At 42.8% G+C, this 24,147-nt stretch overlaps 3 protein-coding genes across 3 annotated transcripts; all 3 read left to right on the top strand.

Moving 5' to 3' along the window:
- Nucleotides 1-1,564: 1,564 nt before the first annotated feature.
- Nucleotides 1,565-2,476, top strand: LOC128405320 (taste receptor type 2 member 8-like). Its single transcript, XM_053371845.1, has one exon. The coding sequence runs from the start codon at nucleotides 1,565-1,567 to the stop codon at nucleotides 2,474-2,476; it is 912 nt and encodes a 303-aa protein (XP_053227820.1).
- A 4,130-nt stretch (nucleotides 2,477-6,606) lies between these two features.
- LOC128405319 (taste receptor type 2 member 8-like) lies at nucleotides 6,607-7,539 on the top strand. The gene has a single exon (XM_053371844.1). The coding sequence runs from the start codon at nucleotides 6,607-6,609 to the stop codon at nucleotides 7,537-7,539; it is 933 nt and encodes a 310-aa protein (XP_053227819.1).
- A 6,731-nt stretch (nucleotides 7,540-14,270) lies between these two features.
- On the top strand, nucleotides 14,271-15,182 carry LOC128405318 (taste receptor type 2 member 8-like). The gene has a single exon (XM_053371843.1). The coding sequence runs from the start codon at nucleotides 14,271-14,273 to the stop codon at nucleotides 15,180-15,182; it is 912 nt and encodes a 303-aa protein (XP_053227818.1).
- The last annotated feature ends 8,965 nt before the right edge of the window (nucleotides 15,183-24,147 follow it).

Genomic DNA, 24,147 nt, shown 5'->3' with positions numbered 1-24,147 from the left:
GGAGAATTTTCTGCTGCTTGTGCCCTTTTCTGGAGTTTTTTGATACCACATTCACTCTGTTTGCTTAATGGAACAGCAATTATTCTGTCAAAGGAATTTCCTTCCCATTTCTGTGTTTTGCTTTCATATATCCATATTAACCTACTCTTTACACAGAATTGTGACTTGGCTCCTGTTTGAGACATCAGAGCTGTGAAGATGTTGGTGTTTCTTAATGGCTGTGTCTATTTCCTTGAATGGTCAGTTCACCTGTGAAATATGTGTCTCAGAGAGAGCAAGCTGCATTGAAATGGGAAAGGACAGAGTGAGCTAAAAGTGGAGGATCCAGCCTTTTTGTGTGATGTTCTACGTGTAATAGGAGAGCGCTGAGTGGATCTCTGAAAGGTGGTGCTGGCTTTCTCTCTGAAAATCTGGTGGGGGAGCCAAGAGATATGAGACATGTTAGAATGTTTAAAGATTAGCTTTCACCTGTCTCCTACCTGTATGCTTCTAAATCAGAAAATACCAGCAAGCCCCCACTGACTTCATTCCAAAGGAACTCAACCAAGAAAACACCAGAACCTCTGAAATGTCTCATGCTTGGGTATTTTGTGTGTTTTTAACAGCATATTTCCAAATCAAATAGCAATTTTAAATCCCTAGTGCTTTTCTTTCCTTATTTACCAAATCCACGGGGCTCTCAGAGTGAGGAAAGTGGGGCGCATACAAGGACCTCATTTTTCATGTGCAATTAGTCACAATATATCAATCTGTTGGTAGTTTTAATGAATTTAAAACAATGTTATGAATTGGAGGGGGGAGGAACTCCTCAAAATATCTACATTCAATGAAGGGTCAGTGTTCATGGATTCCTGGACTAAGCAAGGGCTGGGAATAACACCAGCAACCTTTCTTATGGGGCTAGCCTGGTGATGGTGGGACATTGAAGAAACAATGCAGCTGATGGTCAGCCATTAGTCCTTCAAGGGAAGGCATCAACCAGAGAGAAGGCTCTGCCAGGCACAGAGGGAGGTTACCAGGGTAACCACAGGAAGAGGGGTTGTTGTCTTACAAGAGAGGTTTTGAGAGCAGGGGTTTCTGGGAAGAAGAATCAGGAAGTGGGGAGAACTCCAGGTGGGGACTGAAGGGCAGCTGCCATGCTGGCTGGTTGGAGCAGGCTGTTACACATGTGGGTGGTACCTCTGAATCCAATGTTGAGGAGGACAATCTTGAGATGTTAAATACTGGTGAACAAACTTTAATCAAAATATAGAAATCATAAAAGAATCATCTATCATTGTTTGTTAAGCCAGATGCAAAGAGGATATTTAGCACCACTGTCGAATTTGCAAATATGACAACAGAACAGATGATATGGATTTAGGAAGAGAATCTTTCCAGGTGTGATTTGCATCTGAGCAAAATCGACCACTGAAAATAGCTCACTCCTCTCCCTGCAAATTGTTCTGGTCTTGAAAGAAGGCAGACATATTCTGCTCTCCACTGCTCATATACAAGGCAGCATAAGCAGCACACTGTGCTAATATTACACTGGAAGAAACACTTTTACTTTGGGCTCAGAAGGATGTCTACCTTATTTGAATTGTTTGGCTTCATTCTTCTCGTTATTGAAACCCTCATAGGAATGGTGGGAAATGGATTTATTGCTATCGTTAACTTCATTGACTGGCATAGAAGCAGAAAACTGTCCCCAGCTGACATGATCCTGAGTTGTCTTAGCTTGTTCAGATTTGCATTTCATGCATTCGCGATACAGAATGCAATTTTTCTCCTCTTTTTCATAGATACTTTTCTGAAGAACGTACATATTGCATACAATGCCTCATGGCTATTTGTTAATACTGCTAACCTTTGGTTTGCCACTTGGCTCAGTGTTTTGTATTGTGTAAAGATTGCCACTTTCTCCCACCCTCTCTTCCTGCATATGAAACAGAGATTCCCTGGGCTGGTGCCTTGGCTGCTTCTGGGGACAGTGGTCTTCTCTGCAATCATCACCACCATCAAGGAAATAATAACCATTAGACTCACGTCTGAATGCAAGACAATTGAATCACTTCTAAGCAATAACACTGACTCAGGAATGAAGACATTTAACTTTTGTAAGTATTCCACGCTTCTCTTTGTTGTTCCAGAGTTCTTTCCCTTCATTATCTTTTTGTTCTCATCCATCTTACTACTAACTTCTCTGTGGCGGCACAAAAATCTTCTACAAAACAGTACAAGGGATGTAAGCACAGAAGTTCACCTGAATGCCATCAAAGCTCTAGCTTCTTTCTCCATTCTCTACATATCTAGCTTTTTTTTGGATATATTGCAGTCGTACTTCTCTTGGATGGGCATGTCAGGCATTGGGATGAATATTTGGTTTACTGATGTTACTGCTGCATATTCCTCTGGCCATGCCATTATCCTGATCGTCATTAATCCCAAACTGAAACAGGAATCACTCAAGATGCTACATCAGCTAAAATGCTGAATGACGCCACCATCTCAAAGACTACCAAGACTTTATGGAAGTGACATCCTCATTTGCAAGAACAATGCTGCCTATCTGTCTGTTCGCTACCAATTCTGCCTTCTCTTTTGCAAGAACTATATTGTCTGCCTGTGGGTGTGCAGGTGCACACATGTGCTGAGGACACAGTTTAGCAGAAGTTCTGCTGCACAAGACAGCCAAGCCCTTGCAGACATAGAATCCTAGAATTGTAGAGTTGGAAGGGACCCCAAAGCTCGTCTTGGCCAAAGCTGTCCCTGGGTGGGTTCAAACCACCAGCCTTCTGGCTAACAGCCAGATGCACTCACCCATTGCTCCCTTGACCCATTTTGTCATTCTGCTGGGTATGCCCTTGAAGTTAGGTTGGTAGTTTTAAGGAAATTCTTTATTAAAAAATGAAGATTTAAAATAATGTTATAAATGGGGCGGGCCCTCCTCATAATCTCTACATTCAGTGAAGGGTCAGTGTTCATGGACTCCTGGACTAAGCAAGGAATAGCACCGGCTAACTTTCTCATGGGGCCAGCCTGGTGATGGCGGGACATTGAAGAAACAATGCAGCTGATGGTCAGCCATTAGTCACTCAAGGGAAGGCATCAATCAGACAGAAGGCTCAGCCAGACACAGAGGGAGGTTACCAGGGTAAGAGTGGTGCATGATGTCACCACAGGAAGAGGGGTCTTACAAGAGAGGTTTTGAGAGCAGGGGTTTCTGGGAAGAAGAATCAGGAAGTGAGGAGAACTCCAGGTGGGGACTGTAGGGCAGCTGCCATGTTGGCTGGCTGGAGCAGGCTGTTACACATGTGGGTGGTACTTTGGATGCCTCTGAATCCAATGCTGAGAAGGACATGGCCCTCTTGAGGTATTAATGCTATGAACTCCACTTCCATTGAAGACTTCAGGTGTAAACATGTGCGAATAAACCATATTTATAAGAGACTGCTGACTCCCCTGAGCCCTTTCCCTACCCCCAAGAAAACACAAACACTGGTTAATTGCCAAGACCCCTGAAATCTCTTGCTACAGCTCAGCAGAGATTGGGGTGGCCCATAACAATAAAATTAAAGTAATAGCAAAATGAGGTGGATGACCAATGCCTGCTTTAACATTTTAGTTGTTTAATAATGTTGTAATCACTTTTCTTTTTTTTAATTATTTGGATGGTTTTGAACGGGTGTATTCCTTGTATATCTTTCATATATATGTGTATCTTGTATATCTTATATATCTTTGTATATCTTATGATATCAGTTTAATAATACAATCTTTCCAGATATGATTTGTATCTGAACGCAATAAACAATTGAAAATAGCTTGCTCCTCATCCTGGGAATTTTTGCTAAAAAAATTGGAATTAATGGATACGGGTCAATTCTTCCTAAATGGAATAAAAGTGATATATTCGGAACAGAGAGCAAAATTGATTGTGAATAATATAGTAATAGAAAACATTGAAATTACCAAAGGCACAAGAGAAGGGTGTCCTTTATCACCATTATTATTCATATCGGTACTGGAAGTCTTCTTAAGATCAATAAGGAAGAATGAGTTAATAAAAAGAATTTCAGTCGGTTGAATGAATATAAAGTGAAAGCCTTTGCCGATGACTTGGTATTAAGAATTGAAGAGCCAATTACAAGTGTTAAAGAAATATTAATCAAACTTATTTAACACAAGTAATAATAAGGCTTTACTTGCAGGACTTAGTTTTAAATGTTTACATTACAAAAGACATTGGTTTCTGTCTCACAAACTGCCTCCCTCTGGTGCCAGTGTGAGCCTTTAAACCTCTTTTACTAAAAAGTAGCTTTCCAACTTAAAAAAAAATCAAAATATTATTTCTCCCTCTTCCTCTTGCCGCATACCGGCCAACACTCAATGACCAACCACCACGCGCCATTCTATGTGTGTGTGTAATGCAAGCAGCTTCATCTGTATATATAAACGTTAGCAAAGACATATAGCTTCTCTCACCACTGCCTTGTGATATAACTCGTGATCCAGACATACAACAAGCCTTGAGTGGACAAACACCAGCCATCTGGGAAAATACTGCCTACATTCTTGAATACTTTGCAACTAAAATATAGCATTTTGTTATTGTTATTGTTGTTGTTGTTGTTTAGTCATTTAGTCGTGTCCAACTCTTCATGACCCCACGGACCAGAGCACGCCAGGCACTCCTGTCTTCCACTGCCTCCCGCAGTTTGGTCAAACTCATGCTGGTAGCTTCAAGAACACTGTCCAACCATCTTGTCCTCTGTCATCCCCTTCTCCTTGTGCCCTCCATCTTTCCCAACATCAGGGTCTTTTCCAGGGAGTCTTCTCTTCTCATGAGGTGGCCAAAGTATTGGAGTCTCAGCTTCAGGATCTGTCCTTCCAGTGAGCATTCAGGGCTGATTTCCTTAAGAATGGATAGGTTTGATCTTCCTGCAGTCCATGGGACTCTCAAGAGTCTCCTCCAGCACCATAATTCAAAAGCATCAATTCTTCGGCGATCAGCCTTCTTTATGGTCCAGCTCTCACTTCCATACATCACTACTGGGAAAACCATAGCTTTAACTATACGGACCTTTGTCAGCAAGGTGATGTCTCTGCTTTTTAAGATGCTGTCTAAGTTTGTCATTGCTTTTCTCCCAAGAAGCAGGCGTCTTTTAATTTCATGGCTGCTGTCACCATCTGCAGTGATCATGGAGCCCAAGAAAGTAAAATCTCTCACTGCCTCCATTTCTTCCCCTTCTATTTGCCAGGAGGTGATGGGACCAGTGGCCATGATCTTCGATTTTTGTTGTTGAGCTTCAAACCATATTTTGCATTTAATGTAACATTAAACATAATCTCCACAATAGCATCCAAGTCAGAACAGATCTGAGTGATTCTGTCAGTGAAGCGCTGAGAAAATTGTTCACTGTGGGCCATCGTTTAGTCTAAATTCTCCTCGTATGGGCCAGAGGTTAAAAGGCCCCTGACCCCTCGAACCATTAATTCATTTCATTCATTTATTAGACGTTAGTCACTTCTCATCCAAAGGTCTCCAAGTGACTTACAGCAACACACACACACACACACATTACTATAGGGTGGAAAGTGGGGGGAATAATATTATACATTAACATTTCATATATCATTTATATATATAAAAACTCTAATAATAAACAAAACGATACTCAAATTCCCTACTTAACAAATAAACAAAATAACTAAGCCCTCAGCTCCCCCTAGTCCAAAAATCATTCACATCAAACCATTTTATTTTTCTCCTTTGAACCTCTCCACCCCACCCAAAAGTCTGGTGTCAAGGCCAGCTGTTATAAATCAGTGATAGGTGGATCCAGTGACCTTCAGGGATGACTCCTCGTTCCTGACGCAATGGAGGCAGAGAAAAAAGATTTTTCTTCCCTCACTGCCACAGAATAGGTCTTCAAAGAGGATCTAGCCGGTGTTTAGTCAGATTCATTCCGAGTTTTCCACCAAATGTTGCTGTCATCACCATCTCACTTTATTGACGTCATGATCTTCAGAAATAAACCACAGAAAAAGTCCATATTGCCACATACAATTGCACAGCTTCCTTGTTCTTAATTCCTCTGGTTTCCACTTTTTAAAGAAAATGTACAACTCTAAATATTTCACCTATTGGCCTGCATAATTAAACACCCTGCTTTATCTCTTTAACCAATTAGAACAATGTTCCTCACAAACACAATAAATTTTATTAAATCATTTGATAAACATCTCTGTTTTCAGATGGATTAAAAATAAAAATACTGGTGAACAAACATTAATCAAAATATAGAAATGGTAACAGAATCATCTATCATTCTTTGTTAAGCCAGATGCAAAGAAGATATTAGGACCACTGTTGAATTTGCAAATATGACAGCAGATAATATGATATAGATTTAGGAATAGAATCTTTCCATGTGTGATTTGCATCTGAGCAAAATCAACAACTGAATATAGCTCGTTCCTCTCCCAAGCAAATTGTTCTGGTCTCAAAAGAAGGCAAAGTATTCTGCTCTTCACTGCTCATATAAAAGGCAGCATAAGTAGCAGACTGTGCTAATATTACCCATTACCTTGAGAAAACACTGGTACTTCGGTCTCAGAAGGATGTCTACCTTATTTCAATGGTTTGGCTTCGTTCTTCTGATTATTGAAACCCTCATAGGAATGGTGGGAAATGGATTTATTGCTATCATTAACTTCATTGACTGGTTTAGCAGCAGAAAACTATCCCCAGCTGACATGATCCTGAGTTGTCTTAGCTTGTTCAGATTTGCATTTCATGCAATTGGGATACAGAATGAAATTCTTCTTCACTTTTTCATAGATAAATTTCTGATGAGGAACGTATATATTGCAAACAGTGCATCATGGACATTTGTTAACACTGCTAACCTTTGGTTTGCCGCTTTGCTCAGTGTTTTGTACTGTGTAAAGATTGCCAACTTCTCCCACCCTCTCTTCCTGCAAATGAAGCAGAGATTCCCTGGGCTGGTGCCTTGGCTGCTTCTGGGGACAGTGGTCTTCTCTGCAATCATCACCACCATCGAGGCAATAATGACCATTAGACTCACGTCTGAATGCAAGACATTTGAATCACTTCTAAGCAATAACACTGATTCAGGAATGAAGACATCTGACTTTTGTAAGTATTCCATGCTTCTATATGTTGTTCCAGATTTCTTTCCCTTCATGATATTTTTGTTCTCATCCATCTTATTACTAACTTCTCTGTGGAGGCACAAAAATCTTCTACAAAACACTGCAAGGGATGTCAGCACAGAAGCTCACATGAATGCCATCAAAGCTCTGGCTTCTTTCTCCATTCTCTACATATCTAGCTTTTTTGTGGAAACATTGGCAATGTTCTCGTTTTGGATGGGCATGAAAGTCACTGGGATGGAATTTTTGTTTACTAATGTGGTTGTTGCATATTCCTCTGTCCATGCCATTATCCTGATCTTCCTTAATCCCAAACTGAAACACGAATCACTCAAGATGCTACGTCAGCTAAAATGCTGGATGAAGCCACTATCTTAAAGGCTACCAATTCTGCCAACTCTTTTGCAAGAACGATATTGTCTGCCTGTGGGTGTGCAGGTGCACACATGTGCTGAGGACACAGTTTTGCAGAAGTTCTGCTGCACAAGACTGCCAAGCCCTTGCAGACATAGAATCCTAGAATCCTAGAGTTGGAAGGGACCCCGAAGCTCATCTTGGCCACAGCTGTCCCTGGTTGGGTTCGAACCACCAGCCTTCTGGCTAACAGCCAGATGCATTCACCCATTGCCCCCTTGACCCATTGTGTCATTCTGCGGACTATGCCATTTTGCTGGGTATGCCCTTGAAGTTAGGTTGGTAGTTTTAAGGAAATTCTTTGAAGATTTTAAATTATGTTATAAATGGGAGTGGGGCTCCTAATAATCTCTACATTCAGTGAAGGGTCGATGTGATGGGCTGGGATTCGGACTCGGATGCTGAACCTGAGGGATCCCAGCCTGCACTGGATTCCCCGCCTCCAGAACCAGCTGAGCCGGGGCAGGTGCATGAGCCTGAAGGGTCCTCACCTGTGCTGGATCCTCAGGTGCAGGCATCAACTGAGTCTGCTCTGGCTCCGGAGGTGATGGAGGACCCATTGCCTGCAGTTGCTCCATTCTCAGCCCCGTCAGAGGAAGCTGAGGTTGCCTCTGGGTCCGGTAACCCTCCAGCCTCTACTGAGCTGTAGAGGCTTAGGGCAGAGTGTCGGAGGGAACTAAGTTCCCGCAGGAGGAGTGCTTGCCTCCAGGCCAGGAGAGGCGAGTCACCAGAGGATTGGGGCCGTCCTATGCCTCAGGGCAGATAAAAGCCAGCCAGCCCCAGTTCCAAGTTGTGGGAGCAACACTGTTGGTTACTAGTTCCTGCCTGAACCCTGTCCTGCTTTCCTGCCTGAGCTCCTGACCCGCCCTTGCTCCCTGCTTGCAAGCCTGTTCCTGACTTCACCCAGCTTCAGCTACTATGGACTGCCTCCTCATTGCACCTTTGACCATGAACCGGACTTGGACCTCACCTCTCGGGTAACCCACGGGACCAGCACAGTCAGTGTTCATGGATTCCTAGACTAAGCAAGGAATAACACCAGCTATCTTTCTCATGGGGCCAGCCTGGTGATGCTGGGACATTGAAGAAACATTGAAGCTGATGGTCAGCCATTAGTCACTCAATGGAAGGCATCAATCAGACAGAAAGCTCAGCCAGACACAGAGGGAGGTTACCAGGGTAAGAGTGGTGCATGATGTCACCACAGAAAGAGGGGTCTTACAAGAGAGGTTTTGAGAGCAGGGGTTTCTGGGAAGAAGAATCAGGAAGTGAGGAGAACTCCAGGTGGGGACTGAAGGGCAGCCGCCATGCTGGCTGGCTGGAGCAGGCTGTTACACATGTGGGTGGTGCTCTGAATCCAATATTGAGGAGGACAATCTTGAGATGTTAAATAGTGGTGAACAAACAATAATCAAAATATAGAAATCATAATACAATCATCTATCATTGTTTGTTAAGCCAGATGCAAAGAGGATATTTAGCACCACTGTCGAATTTGCAAATATGACAGCAGATAATATGATATAGATTTAGGGAGAGAATCTTTCCAGGTGTGATTTGCATCTGAACAAAATCGACCACTGAAAATAGCTCACTCCTCTCCCTGCAAATTGTTCTGGTCTTGAAAGAAGGCAGACGTATTCTGCTCTCCACTGCTCATATAAAGGCAGCATAAGCAGCAGACTGTGCTAATATTACACTGGAAGAAACACTTTTACTTCGAGCTCAGAAGGATGTCTACCATGTTTCAATTGTTCGGCTTTGCTCTTCTTGTTATTGAAACACTCATAGGAATGGTGGGAAATGGATTTATTGCTATCATTAACTTCATTGACTGGTTTAGCAGCAGAAAACTATCCCCAGCCGACATGATCCTGAGTTGTCTTAGCTTGTTCAGATTTGCATTTCATGCATTCGCGATACAGAATGCAATTCTTCTCCTTTTTTTCAAAGATATTTTTCAGATGATGAGCGTACATTTTGCATACAATGCCTCATGGACATTTGTTAATACTGCTAACCTTTGTTTTGCCGCTTTGCTCAGTGTTTTGTACTGTGTAAAGATTGCCAACTTCTCCCACCCTCTCTTCCTGCAAATGAAGCAGAGATTCCATGGGCTGGTGCCTTGGCTGCTTCTGGGGACTGTGGTCTTCTCTGCAATCATCTCCACCATCAAGGCAATAATGGGCAGTAGATTAATGTCTGAATGCAAGACAATTGAAGCACTTCTTAGCAATAACACTGATTCAGGAATGAAGACATCTGACTTTTGTAAGCATTCCATCATTCTCTTTGTTGTTCCAGAGTTCTTTCCCTTCATTATATTTTTGTTCTCATCCATCTTACTACTAACTTCTCTGTGGAGGCACAAAAATCTTCTACAAAACACTGCAAGGGATGTCAGCACAGAAGTTCACCTGAATGCCATCAAAGCTCTGGCTTCTTTCTCCGTTCTCTATGTATCTAGCTTTTTTGTGGAAAGAATGGCAGTGCTCTTCTCTTGGAATGGCATGCAAGGCATTGGGATGCACCTTTTGCTTACTAATGTGGTTGTTGCGTATTCCTCTGGCCATGCCATTATCCTGATCGTCATTAATCCCAAACTGAAACAGGAATCGGTCAAGATGCTACATCAACTAAAATGCTGAATGACGCCACCATCTCAAAGGCTACCAAGACCTTATGGAAGTGACATCCTCATTTGCAAGATCAATGCTGCCTGTCTCTCTGTTCGCTACCAATTCTGCCTTCTCTTTTGCAAGAACTATATTGTCTGCCTGTGGGTGTGCAGGTTCATGCATGTGCTGAGGACATAGTTTAGCAGAAGTTCTGCTGCATAAGATTGCGAAGCCCTTGCAGACATAGAATCCTAGAATCCTAGAATTGTAGAGTTGGAAGGGACCCCAAAGCTCATCTTGACCACAGCTGTCCCTGGGTGGGTTCGAACCACCAACCTCCTGGTTAACAGCCAGATGCACTCACCGATTGGACTCACTGACCCATTGTGTCATTCTGCGGGGTATGCCCTTGAAGTCTCCATTTGTTTTTATACTCTGTTGCAAAGGTTCTGGCACCGCGTACCCTTGAGTAGGGGCACCCTCTTATGCCCCAAATTATGTGTGCCCAGCGGTGCATGTGATGCAACATGACATCATAATTTCATGTTACAACATGACGCCATGGTGTCACATTACGTCATGTGCGCCATAGCGGCACCTGAGACCCCTGGAAGTTGTGTCCAAAGTTTCTTCTGGGGGAAACCAGAAACCATGCCGGAGGCCTTGCGAGGTCTCAGACACGATCTCTGAGGTCCCACAAGGCCTTCGATGCAAATTTTGGACACAACTTCCAGTTTCTCCCGAAAGTCGCATTGGAGGCCCCGTGAAGCTTCAGACAATATCTCCAAGGCCCTGTGAGGCCTCTGATTTGCCTTTCGAGACCCCCACAAAGCATCAAAAGTTGCATCAAAGGCCCCACGGTTTGGGTGCTGAGCACCAACCAAAAAAATGTTGTGGGTGTATGGGCCCCCAGCACCCCCTTTGTTTGCCCCCCAGAAAAAAGCACTGGTGTTTACTATGTTTGCTTAATGATTTTTGTGGAAACTGAACAGCAATCATTCCAGCAGTTAAAGTTCCACCTCAGTTCCATCTTTTGCTATCAGATAGCCATATTAACGTTCTCCAAATTATTTATACATTTTGAGGTGGCTGGTGTATGAATAATCAGAGCTGTAAAATTGTTGGCGTTTCTTAATGTCTATGACCCTTTCCTTAAATGGTCAATTCACTTGTGGAATATATGCCTCAAAGAGAGCAAGCAACATTGAAATGAGAATGGAAAGAGTGAGCTGAAAGTGGGAAATCCAGCCTTTGTGTGTGGTGGATCTTCAACTTGAACACCCCGGTTTTCTTCGGATGCCAGATATCATATTGGCATCTGGCTTGTTATAAGAATTTTAAGATAGATATAAATATATAGTAAATGTTCATAAATGTACTAAGCAAGCACATACATAAATGTATAGACCACATGTCTGAGACCCACAGAAAAAGTCCTGAAACCATATGTCTCTTCCAAATTGTCCTCAAATATTTCTCTGCAAGGTCAAAGGAAATGGGGAACTTCCCCATCGTCTCTTTGCTCATAAATCCTGTCTCAAGGGCACAGTTAAGACATGAATAGGGTAAGCCTGTGACCTGGATTCAGAATTTGAGTAGTTATCATAACAATAGAGAGGCCAGGATGCCCAGGTAAATCAATCAGGTAACCTGGCAGACAGGATAAAAACGCACTCAGATTTCTGTTGTAGTCCACCCCTTCTCTGATGTACTGGGGGGTTGCAGGACATTACAAAAATGGCTGTAAGTGGAAAAATACTGGCTGAACTGGAGAAGACCTTCTCTCTCCTGGGAAAACTGCAGGAACAGACGGGTGTTTTGACTATAAACGTCACAATACTGAAGGGAACAGTAAATAAAGTTGCTGAGTCTGGAAGGGGCTTGACTCAAGTTCTTGCAGATGAACAGGGATGCGTTGTTGTTGATCTAAAAATCCTTACAGCCGAACAAGAAAAGAAATTTGAGAAATCTGAGAATGTGATTAAAGAGGAACATGATGATCTGAAGGAAAAGGAAGGAGGAGCTATAATGCCACAGATGGTTGAGGAGAGCCAGAGGCCGATTAAGATGGATATAAAGGAAAACAAGATCAGGATGACGGAAATTTGGTTTGAATTGAAGAATGGAAAATGGAGAGATCTCCCTATATGGAGATCTGAAGACATATGGAACACAAACTTGGCTAATGTGGAAATTGGAGCCTTTGGGACATTTGGACTTAAGAGAAGTAAGAAACAAGATCTTGGCTCCATTTTTAAATATGGAGGCCTGGCTGGAAGAAATATGGACCTTATTGGAACAGAGCTTCTTCGAGATTTGGAATTTAAAATAAAGGACTATCAAAAAAAACTGGCAGAGAGGAATTGAGAGAGAGTTGAGAGCCTCAGACGTGAGGTCGCCAGGCTGACTGCATATGGACTGATGGACTTTGGTTGGGGTTCGAAACCGGGAAAGGGGGTGGTGGGGCTTTGGGAATCCAAAGGGTGTATAAATATATTTTGTTTTAATTAAGTTGGTTTTGCCACTAACATAAAAATGGGGATTTCGGGGAAGGGAATTGGGGCCGACCTTAGAAAAAGATTGTTAAGAATAAGTGTTGACGTATAAAGATTGAGGCTTTTAAGTTAAAATTGGTTAATTAAATTGATGGGGTGAATTTAGGAAAAGTTTTTTAAGAATAAGTATTGATATATAAAAATTGAGGTTTATAAGTTAAAATTGGTTAATTAAAATGAATTAGAGAAAATAAGGTAAAGTGTGGGGACAAGAATTTGCTGAGCTAAAAATTGGAATTGGAATACAAGAAGGGGAGGTGTGGGGAAGTCAAGGAAATTGGTTATGGAAAGTAAGCAATGTAAACCTTTTTAATTGTTCCTTTTTTTCTTTTTCTTTTTCTTTTTTTCTCTTTTCTCTTTTTCGTCTTTCTTTTTTTATTTTTTGAAAATTTCAATAAATATATTTCTGATGTACTGGGGGGTTGGTCTTGGGCTACACCCCTTCTGTGATGTATGTATGATGTATGGAGGGGTGGTCTTGGGCTCCAGGGTGGGCAGTTGGAAAATCTATATAAGGGCTTGCACGCATGGTTTGGTGTCCTCCTCTGTCCTGCGTGTGGGGGGAGACCCTGTTGCAACAGTTTAATAAAGATCAGGCTTACTAGCTGCTTTGCTTCTCAATATTCTCTGGTTGGCCTATGTTATTTTCTCCTACCGATGGAGAAACTACAAAGGACTCTATAAGGGCTCTTGTGTACAGTGGTACCTTGGGTTATATACGCTTCAGGTTACAAACTCCGCTAACCCAGAAATATTATTTCGGGTTAAGAACTTTGCTTCAGGATGAGAACAGAAATTGTGTGGTGGCGGCGCAACAGCAGCAGGAGGCCCCATTAGCTAAAGTTGTGCTTCAGGTTAAGAACAGTTTCAGGTTAAGAACGGACCTCCAGAACGAATTAAGTACGTAACCAAAGGTACCACTGTACCCCATAAGGGAAAGGGAACGGTTCCTGTTTACAAAAGGCTTAACAAAGAATGATATCATTCTTTGTTAAGCCAGATGCCAATATGATATTTAGCACCACTGTGGATTTTGCAAATGTCAGAAGAGATGATATTGAATTACCAAGAATGCTTCCAGGTGTGATTTGCATCTGAACAGAATCAACAAATAAAAATAGCTCCCTTCACTCTCTACCAGTGTGGTGTAGTGGTTAAGAGCAGTGGACTCGTAATCTGGGGAACCGGGTTCGCGTCTCCGCTCCTCCACATGCAGCTGCTGGGTGACCTTGGGCTAGTCACACTTCTTTGAAGTCTCTCAGCCCCACTCACCTCACAGAGTGTTTGTTGTGGGGGAGGAAGGGAAAGGAGATTGTTAGCCGCTTTGAGACTCCTTCGCTTTGAGACTCTTTTTGTTCTTCTTCGGCAGCTTTGAGACTCTTCTTGTTCTTCTTCTTCTTCAGCTTCCCGATCTACACAGAAAGTTTCTACTTTGCTCAAATAAATAAAGGGCAGCATCTGTAACAGACGGTGCAAATACAACACATTACAGTGGGGAAAAACACTGTTATTTTGTACAAAGATGTCTACCTTACTTGAATTGTTCAGCTTTGTCCTTCTCATTATTGTGACCTTCACAGGAATGGTGGGAAACGGATTTATTGCTATTGTTAACTTCATTGACTGGTTTAGAAGCCGAAAACTATCCCCAGCCGACATGATCCTGAGTTGTCTTGGCTTGTTCAGATTTGCATTTCTTGCCATTGTGATACAGACTGCTATTCTTATCCTCTTTTTCAAGGACACTTTTCAGAAGAGGGACGTATTTATTGCATTTGATGCTTCATGGCTGTTTGTTAATACTGCTGACCTTTGGTTTGCCACTTGGCTCAGTGTTTTGTACTGCGTAAAAATTACAAACTTCTCCCACCCTCTCTTCCTGCAAATGAAGCGGAGATTCCCTGGGCTGGTGCCTTGGCTGCTTCTGGGGACTGTGGGCTTCTCTGCAATTGTCACCACCGTCACAATAACAGGCAGTACTGTCATATTTAAATGTAGATTATTTGAATCACATCTAAGCAATAACAGTAATTCAGGAAATGTAATGTCTGACTTCTGTAAGTATCTCATCCATCTTTATATTGTTCCAGATTTCTTTTCCTTTGTGGTATTTTTGTCCTCATCTGTCTTAGTGCTAACTTCCCTGTGGAGGCACAAAAATCTTCTACAAAACACTGCAAGGGATGTCAGCACAGAAGTTCACCTGAATGCCATCAAAGCTCTGGCTTCTTTCTCCATTCTCTATGTATCCAGTTTTTGTATGGAGTTTTTGGACATAGTCCTGTCCTTGATGGACATTAAAGATGATTGGGTAAGAATAAGTTTGTTTAATGTGGTTGCTGCATATTCCTCTGGCCATGCCGTTATCTTGATCTTCGTGAATCCTAAACTGAAACAGGAATCAATCAAGATGCTACATCAACTGCAATGCTAATTGAAGCCACCATCTTAAAGGCTACCAGGACCTTATGGAAATGGCATCCTCATTTGGAAGAACAATACAGTGGTACCTCGGGTTACAGATGCTTCAGGTTACAGACGCTTCAGGTTACAGTCTCCACTAACCCAGAAATAGTACCTCGGATTAAGAAGTTTACTTCAGGATGAGAACAGAAGTCGCGCGGCAGCAGCACGAGGCCCCTTTAGCTAAAGTGGTACCTCAGGCTAAGAACAGCTTCAGGTTAAGAACAGACCTCCAGAACGAATTAAGTTCTTAACCCGGGGTACCGCTGTACTGCCTGTTTCTCTGTTGGTGTGCATGTGCACATATACACTGAGGACAGTCTACCAGATGCTTTCCTGGTCAAGACTGGCAAGCCATTGGAAGGAAGTTTGCACAGGAGAACTTCCTGCTGCGTATGCCCTCGAAGTCTGCATTTTATGATACTATATGTACTCTGTTTGCTTAATGATTCTCTATTATGTCAAAACTGAACACCTATTATTATGCCAAAGGAATTTCCAGATCGCAACCTTGCCTGTAAAATGGCCCATCACAGGGAGGTTGACAAACAGAGCCTCTCCAGGGAAGGGTCCAGCTACGTCGGCAGGCATTGCTTGGGTCTGCACCAGGGGAATAAATAGTGCATCTGGCAGGGCCCCTGCACCCAGTTGGTAGAGATGCTGAGTTCCGCCTGACATCGGGAGCCTCTGGCGTGTGTGTGTGACATCACATGTGTCAGGAGGAGACCGTGAGGGCGCTATGAGGCTCAACGCCACCCTGGGGATGCCTGGGGAGGCCTGGCCCCTCAAGATTGGGGGGAGGGCTTCACCCTGTGCCCACATCTTTGGGATATGTGCTGCAACAGAAAAATGTGGCTTGAAATGCAGTGGGAGGCGGGAATAACCTTGCTGCATTTTAAACCGTGAATGTGTATGTAGCCCAACTCTTTGAAATGGGCTGGGGCTGGGAGAGAAACAGAGAGTGGACAGATAGCTGCTCTCTGAAAGCAGCTGATGGTGCTGGCCGTCTCTCTGAAAGTCTGATTGGGGAGCCAAGAGTTATGAGACACGTTAGGGTGTTTAATGCTAAGCTTTCACCTGTCTTCTGCCTCCATCTTTCTAAATAATAAAATACTAGCAAGCCCCGACTGACTTCATTACAAAGGTATCAAACCAGGAAAGCACTAGAACCTCTGAAACGACTCACTGCTTGGATACTTCATGTGTTTTTAACCTTATATGTCTAAATAAAATAGCTATTGCAAAGTCACTTTGCTTTTCTCTCTTTTTACTCACACACTATTCACACCGTATTCAGCATTTACCACACTGTATTCACACAGTGAATAGTAGACTCCATTTTCATGCACAATAAAAGGTCACAGTCTATAAATATGTCAGCAGTTTTAAGCATATTTTTTTAAAATGAAGATTTAAAACAAAATAGAGGGAATAGCAAAGGGAGACGGAGGGCTAATGCCTGTTTAAGTAATTTTTTTGTTATTTAATAGCATTTTAATAATTTTTGTTTTGAATAGGTACCGTATTTTTCGCTCCATAAGACGAACTTTTTTCCTCTTAAAATCTAAGGGGAAATGTCTGTGCGTCTTATGGAGTGAATGTGTGGTCCCTGGGGCTGGGAGGGGAACCCGGGCTTCCCCCACCAGCCCCGACCTTGCCCCACAAGCTCGGGGTGCAGCGGGAGAGTCTTGATCTCCTGGCTTCAGCGAAAGGAACCCAAAGCCTCCAGAGCGCAGCGGGAACTCCCGCTGCGCTCCGGAGGCTTCGGGTTGCCTTCAATGAAGACGAAGGCAATGTGGGAGAGGGAGAGCTGGGCAGCACCCCTTCAGCGAAGCGGGGGGAGAAATGGAAGGGGCTCCATTTCTCCTGCTGCTTCACTGAAGGGGCGCTGCGCAGAGAGAGGGAGAATTTCTTTTTCTTGTTCTCCCCCTCTAAAACAAGGTGCATCCTATGGTCAGGTGCGTCCTATAGAGCGAAAAATACGGTATGTTCTTTGCATATCTTATATATTGTATACATGTTTGATGGACCACTGATTGAAACACATTTAATTATATTTTGGTTTATTTCACTTTCCCAAATGCGTATTTAAAGGTTATGTTAGTCTGAATCTGTCTCCGAGCTTTGAAAGGAAGTCCCAGCTTTGTAAGGAAGTCACTTTAGTCTTCAGCCAGTAAGCCATGGTGCAAATGCGAGAGAGAGGTCAGTCTGCAAAATGGAAAGAGGAGGCATATTGGGGAGGGGGCAAGGAAGAAGGGCTGAGATGAGTGCTGTCCCACCACCTTTGTACTTTCTCTCCATCCAAAGGCACATAAAAAAACCCTTAAAAAGAATGAACGGATAGTGAAAATCAGAAGTAGAGAGGGGTGGCCTGAGAAAGAGGCTTGGACAGCTGCATTGGGTCCCTGAGACTGATGTTCCCTATCCTTGGTCTAACCTAGCACCCTGAATGTACTACAATTCCCAGGGCAGGGGCATCACCTGTATGCTTCTGTAAAATCTCTCTATAAAGGCAGAAAACTTGGAGAAAGAATTATGTTGGATTTACACTTCCTGATGCTTAATTCCTCCAATTCCTCCTTTTCTAGGAAGTGTAATTATAAACACCCGTCCTACTGGCATGCACAAATTAACATTTTTATTATCCAACTAGTTAATCTTTTAGTTATACAACTAATTAGAACCACTCACAAATGCAATAAACTTATCATTTGATAAAGAGCTATGTTTTGGGATGGATTGAAACTACTAATACTGGGGTGGGGACATTAATCAAAATAAACAAATCCTGAAAGAATCACAGGTCCCTGTTTGTTACACCAGATGCAAAGATGATATTTAGCACCTCTGTAAAATTTGCAAATCTGATGTCAGAACAGATATTATAGATTAAGCTATAGAGTGCTTCCAGGTGTGATTTGCATCAGAACAGAAATCAACAAATGAAAATAGCTCCCTCCACTCCACTTCTGTTCTAAGGAGAAGGCAGAAGTATTGTACTCTGCACTTCTCATATAAATAAAGTGTGTCAGTGGCAGCAAACAGTGCAAATATTACATATTACAGTGAATGAAACACTTTTATTTCATGCTCACAAAGTTGACCCATTTTGGTCATTAAAATAATTAAAGAATGGGGTCCATGTTTCTTGGAAGGTGTCTCTTTCTAATTATTATTATTATTATTATTATTATTATTATTATTATTATTATTTATTATTATTATTATTTATACCCTGCCCATCTGGCTGAGCCTCCCCAGCCACTCTGGGCGGCTCCCAATCAAGTGTTAAAAACAGTACAGTGTTACATATTAAAAACTTCCCTAAACAGGGCTGCCTTAAGATGTCTTCTGAATGTCAGGTAGTTGTTTATCTCTTTGACATCTGATGGGAGGGCGTTCCACAGGGCGGGCGCCACTACCGAGAAGGCCCTCTGCCTGGTTCCCTGTAGCCTCACTTCTCGCAATGAGGGAACCGCCAGAAGGCCCTCGGCCCTGGATCTCAGTGTCCGGGCTGAACGATGGGGGTGGAGACGCTCCTTCAGGTATACAGGTATATATATTCAGGTATATGCCTTTAATTGCCCCCCCCCCCGTGTCTTGTGAGACATCCAGATATTATTTTCCATACGTTCTGAGTTGTTTCAGTCTGGTTCTTCCACTGCTAAGCTATCGCTAATCGTGCTGCAATCAATGAAGCTTACTAATTCTCTGTGGTGCAGGGTGGTGCTTCAGTCTGTTGGACTCAGCTACACAGCTGCAATTATAACTCAGCAGCTAAACATCACAATATTCTGATATACAATCATACCTCTTTGAACGTCTGCCCCCTCGATCATCCATTTTGGCGGACGTCCGCGGCAAATCCGGAAGTACCGGAACGGGTTACTTCCAGGTTTGCTGCTTCGCGCATGCCCAGAAGCGCTAAATCGTGCTTCGCATATGCTCAGAAGCGCTAAACCGCTCCAGATGCAGAGCGACGCTCTGTCGAGTGTCTCTTTCACTGACCGTCCAGGGCTCTGGAACAGATCCCGGACGCTCGACAAGGTACCACTGTATCACAATGTCTGAAATCGGAGATCAGGCATGGGGATGAGGGATGGATCAGTCACAGAGATTGGATAGGTGGAGGGTAGAGAGGAAGCGGAGTCACCTCCACCACATTGTTTGAATGGAAGGGGATGGGGGATGCATCACACCGCTGTCAGTGGAGCAGCCAGAGGTGGCAGCCAGCGAAAATGCACGTCCACTGTGGCTGCTGCTGCTTTTCTGCTGACTGAGAAAAGCTGCTCTGCCTCAGTGCTGTGGGGATGATTAGGGAGGCAGGAGAGGATATATTATTTAATGATATCCTTCCCAGCTTGCGCTTTCAAGTTCCATATTCTAGCAGAGTTCCAAACATCCCCCTTTTTAAATTACGCAATGATCAGCTTGTTGCTGACTCATACTATAAAAGGTTCCTTCCTGGTAAAATCCCTTCTAATCCCTTTTAAAAAGAATAAACACAAGAATCTGATTAACGTTAATATAAAAGTAGTTTACTCACCGATTCATTCAGGTTCGCAGACATATCCCTGAAGGCAGGCTTGGGTTACATAACAGCTAGAACTATTCCATGAAGAAGTTAGTCCCAAGTGACTGCGACTAAACAGTCACTTCTCCAAACACACAGCAACATACAAAATGGAGAAGACACATTGATCAGAACATGGAGGCCGTGTGCTCCTCCATGCTAGTACGACAGACCAGACCCTCTTCAAGTCACATGTAGTGGAAGTCTGTCCCAGCTCAGCAGGAAACAGGAAGTCTTCTCCTGAGCATAGCTGTCAACGTTTTCCTTTTTTTAAAGGAAATTCCCTTATTCCGAATAGGATTCCTCACAAGAAAAGGGAAAAGTTGACAGCTATGCTCCTGAGTGGTACAAAACATCCCCTAACATGTCCACTGTGGGACTGTTGTACTTGTCTGCAGTTTCACATCCCACAAGTGCCAGGGGAAGGTAGTGCCATGGTGCCTTGAAGTGAGGGCAATCAGCTGCCCTGTTTTCCCTCAGCGTGAGGGAAGGCAGCTCAGATCAGCAGTGTTATTGGCTGAGATCACAGTGGAATATCCGGCTGCCCTGCTCTCCCTCGCGTGAGGAGCGATATATTGCTGCATATTGCCGGGTCAAAATTGCTATTGTGGTGTGATTTCAAAACCAATTTTGGCCAATATCTTGCAAAATTGCATGGTGCTAAAACAGACCATATGCCTGTTCTCAAAGCTACTAGCATGAGTTTGACCAAACTGCGGGAGGCAGTGGAAGACAGGAGTACCTGGCATGCTCTGGTCCAGGGGGTCACGAAGAGGCGGACACGACTAAATGACTAAACAACAACAACAAAACAGATCATAAAATTTGTGATATTACAATGCAAAAATGACCCCAAAAAAGGTGTGGGGAGGCAAGGGATGGGGCCATGAACCCCCAGTGTGCGTTGCACAGACCACCAGTGGCCCCTGGACCCCTAATTGGAAACCACAATAGATTGCTCTATATTAGGGAAGGAGACCCTTCAGGTCATATGCTGGCCTGTTGTATAAGGATTCAAACAAGGTAAACCTGCGTAGGGCCGCTCCCCTGTGCTCCAAACAAAGTGCAAAAGAATGAGCCTGAGCTACCTGAAACCAGGTAGTACGAATGCCTGTTAATTTACCTTGCAGTTCCTCTTGGGAAATTGTTTTCTCTCTGGGAAGCAGGTCATGTGGATTGTATAAATACCTACATCGTCCCAATCCTTGAACTGTTGACATTTATCTCTGTGTTTGAAAGCTGGATGATCCCGGAACAGGAATGGTGGTGAAGGGTAAGAGGCCAATGTTTTGCTCCACGTTCTCCATGCCATCGGTTCTGATCTTGTAAACGGATTGTCCATTTTCCTTACCTCCTTCAAGGACAAAGGTAAGAAAGGGTGGCCTCTTATACAAAGCATGGAAGGGCCCATCTCGAGTTGGACCGGAGGGTCCTCTGTTCTTCCCCTGAGCAATGGGATCAAGGATTTGATTTGAAAAGCATCATAGTATGACATTAACTTAGGCAATTCCCATTCCTTCTTTTCTTGCTTATCCTAGATTTTTGCATCCCAACACAAATGCAATGAGTTTGTTTTGCCATCTCTTTAGCTAAAGAGGAGGGATAGGGATAGGCAGAACTTGAAAAAATGCAAGAACTTAGGTAACATTTACATTTTTACCACGGCTGTTCACTAAGGCCCTGCTAGTGTCCCTTAAGAGGTTGATAACCTGAGCATCAAATCCATTGATCGCTTAAAGAGGTGCAAGTACTTAGAAAAAAATGAATCAATTATTTAATTTAATAGACACAATTAAACACCCTGTTTTATTTCTCTGCCCAATTTGATCCACATCCCTCACAAACACAATAAATTTAGAAATCATTTGATAGACATCTCTGTTTTCAGGTGGATTAAAAATAATGCTTGTGAACAAACATTAATCAAAATAAACAAATCCTAAAAGAATCATGTATCCCTGTTTATCAAGCCAGATGCAAAGATGATATTTAGCACCACTGTCAAATTTGCAAAAATGACAGCAGAATATATGATATAGGTTTAGTAATGGAATCTTCCAGATGTGATTTGCATTTGCACAGAATCAACAAATGAAAATAGCTCGCTCCCCTCCCTGCGTGTTTCTCTATTCTGGAAGGAAGGCAGAAGTATTCTGCTCCCCACTGGTCATATAAAGAGCAGCAGCAGCAGCCTATGCTAATATTACACATTACACTGGAAGAAACGCTTCTATTTCATGCTCAGAAAGATGGCTACCTTATTTGAATTGTTTGGCTTCGTTCTTCTGGTGATTGAAACCCTCACAGGAATGGTGGGAAATGGATTCATTGCTATCATCAACTGCATTGACTGGTTTAGAAGCCGAAAACTATCCCCGGCTGACATGATCCTGAGTTGTCTTAGCTTGTTCAGATTTGCATTTCATGCCGTTACGATACAGGTTGCAATATTCAAGCTCTTTTTCGTGGACCCTTTTCTGATGCTGAAGATAAACATTGCATATGATTCCTCATGGCTATTTCTTAATACATCTAGCCTTTGGTTTGCCGCTTGGCTCAGTGTCTTGTACTGTGTAAAAATTGCTAACTTCTCCCACCCTGTATTCCTGCAAATGAAGCGGAAATTCCCTGGGTTGGTGCCTTGGCTGCTTCTGGGGACTGTGGTCTTCTCTGCAATCACCACCACTGTGGCAATAACAGGCAGTATCATTGTGTCTAAATGTAATCCTTTTGAATCACATCTAAACAATAGCAGTGACTCAGGAATCAACACATCCAATTCCTGAGAGTTTCTTATCCTACTATATGTTTTTCCAAATCTCTTTCCCTTCACGATATTTTTGTTCTCATCCATTTTATTGCTAACTTCTCTGTGGAGGCACAAAAATCTTCTACGAAACAGTGCGAGCGATGCCAGCAGAGAAGTTCACCTGAATGCCATCAAAGCCCTGGCTTCTTTCTCCATTCTCTACGTAACTAACGTTTTTGTGGGAAATTTGTCAATAGTTTTGTCTCGGATGGGCATTAATGACATTGGAGTGCATTTCATTTTTATAAATGTGATTGCTGCATATTCCTCCGGTCATGCCATTATCCTGATTTTCATCAGTCCCAAATTGAAACAGGAATCAGTAAGGATGTTACATCAACTAAGATGCTGAAGGAAGTATTGAATGAATGAATGAATGAATGAATGCACTATCGTGTCAAGACTGAACAGCAAGTGTTCTACCAATGTAGGTTCCTTCTTAGTTCTGTGCTTTACTTTCATATATACATATTAACTTCCTCCCCGTTATTTACACAGCATTGTGAGGTGGCTGGTATATGGTTAATCAGAGCTCTGAAGATGCTGATTTTTTCTTAATGGCTGCAGCTCCTTCCATGAATGGTCAATTCACCTGTATGTTATGTGCCTCAGAGAGAGCAAGCAGCATTGAAATGGGAATGAACAGAGACAAAATCAGCTGAAAGTAGAATATCCAGCCTTTCTGGGGGGAATCTTCTGCCTGAAGTAGGAGATAATCTTCTGGGACACTTTCCAATCCTGTAATTTTAAATGTGGGATCTGCTAAAACTAGTCTAACTAGGTAGAATGTTGAAGATTACTTTCGTAGACGTATCGTTTCTTACAATGTTTGCAAGTAGATAGCAGAGAATGACTAAGGAATATACAGATATTGTACCTGAAAACCAGGGACAGGCGGGAATGCACATCACTCGCAGCTCGTCTAAGTACCTGGCTCTCGCTCCGGTATGGATTGTGGGAGGCAGGGAGATGCTAAGTGCAAAAGCACTTTGCCTGCCGATAATCCTCCCATGCTGCCATTAAGAAACAGAGGTTCTCTGGTTAATTAGAACTTAATTTGGACTAATGTACATGTACATGTGCATGCGAGAAGAGATGAGATCATAAACTGCGGAACTGAACCAGCTGCAAGTTCTTTAAGGTCTGAACTTGAGAGAAGACGTCATTCAGTACAAAAGGCAGTTCAGGGAGGGGAGCCTATGGCTTCTTTATATGAAGTTTTCTTCTCTACATTTATGATTTGGCAACCCTCCCTTGAATGCTAGTTCAGATTGTATATGTGCAAGTGAGGAGGGATGAAACTGGATTGTCGATATGGAATATAACATTAAATGGAACTGTGTGTGTAAAAAAACAACAACAAGGAAAAAGCGAGGGAAACTCTATGTTGCAAGAGGTTTGTGATGGAAGCTTACAGCTGACTTTTCCCCAACCTTTATTATTTATGGAATGAACTGAATGCTGTTAAAAGGACTTGGAATTCAATATAATTCAAAGTACAACTGCTCAGTTATCTTCAGCCAGACGAAAGGATGAAAGGAATCTGCAAACTTG

The sequence above is a fragment of the Podarcis raffonei genome, chromosome 17, assembly GCF_027172205.1.
Source record: "Podarcis raffonei isolate rPodRaf1 chromosome 17, rPodRaf1.pri, whole genome shotgun sequence".
In the NCBI taxonomy this organism is placed as follows: domain Eukaryota; kingdom Metazoa; phylum Chordata; class Lepidosauria; order Squamata; family Lacertidae; genus Podarcis; species Podarcis raffonei.
This window is presented reverse-complemented; position numbering and strand designations above follow the sequence as displayed.

Coding starts and splice junctions, on each gene's coding strand:
- LOC128405320 (XM_053371845.1), top strand. CDS start 1,565: ATGTCTACCTTATTTGAATTGTTTGGCTTCATTCTTCTCGTTATTGAA.
- LOC128405318 (XM_053371843.1), top strand. CDS start 14,271: ATGTCTACCTTACTTGAATTGTTCAGCTTTGTCCTTCTCATTATTGTG.
- LOC128405319 (XM_053371844.1), top strand. CDS start 6,607: ATGTCTACCTTATTTCAATGGTTTGGCTTCGTTCTTCTGATTATTGAA.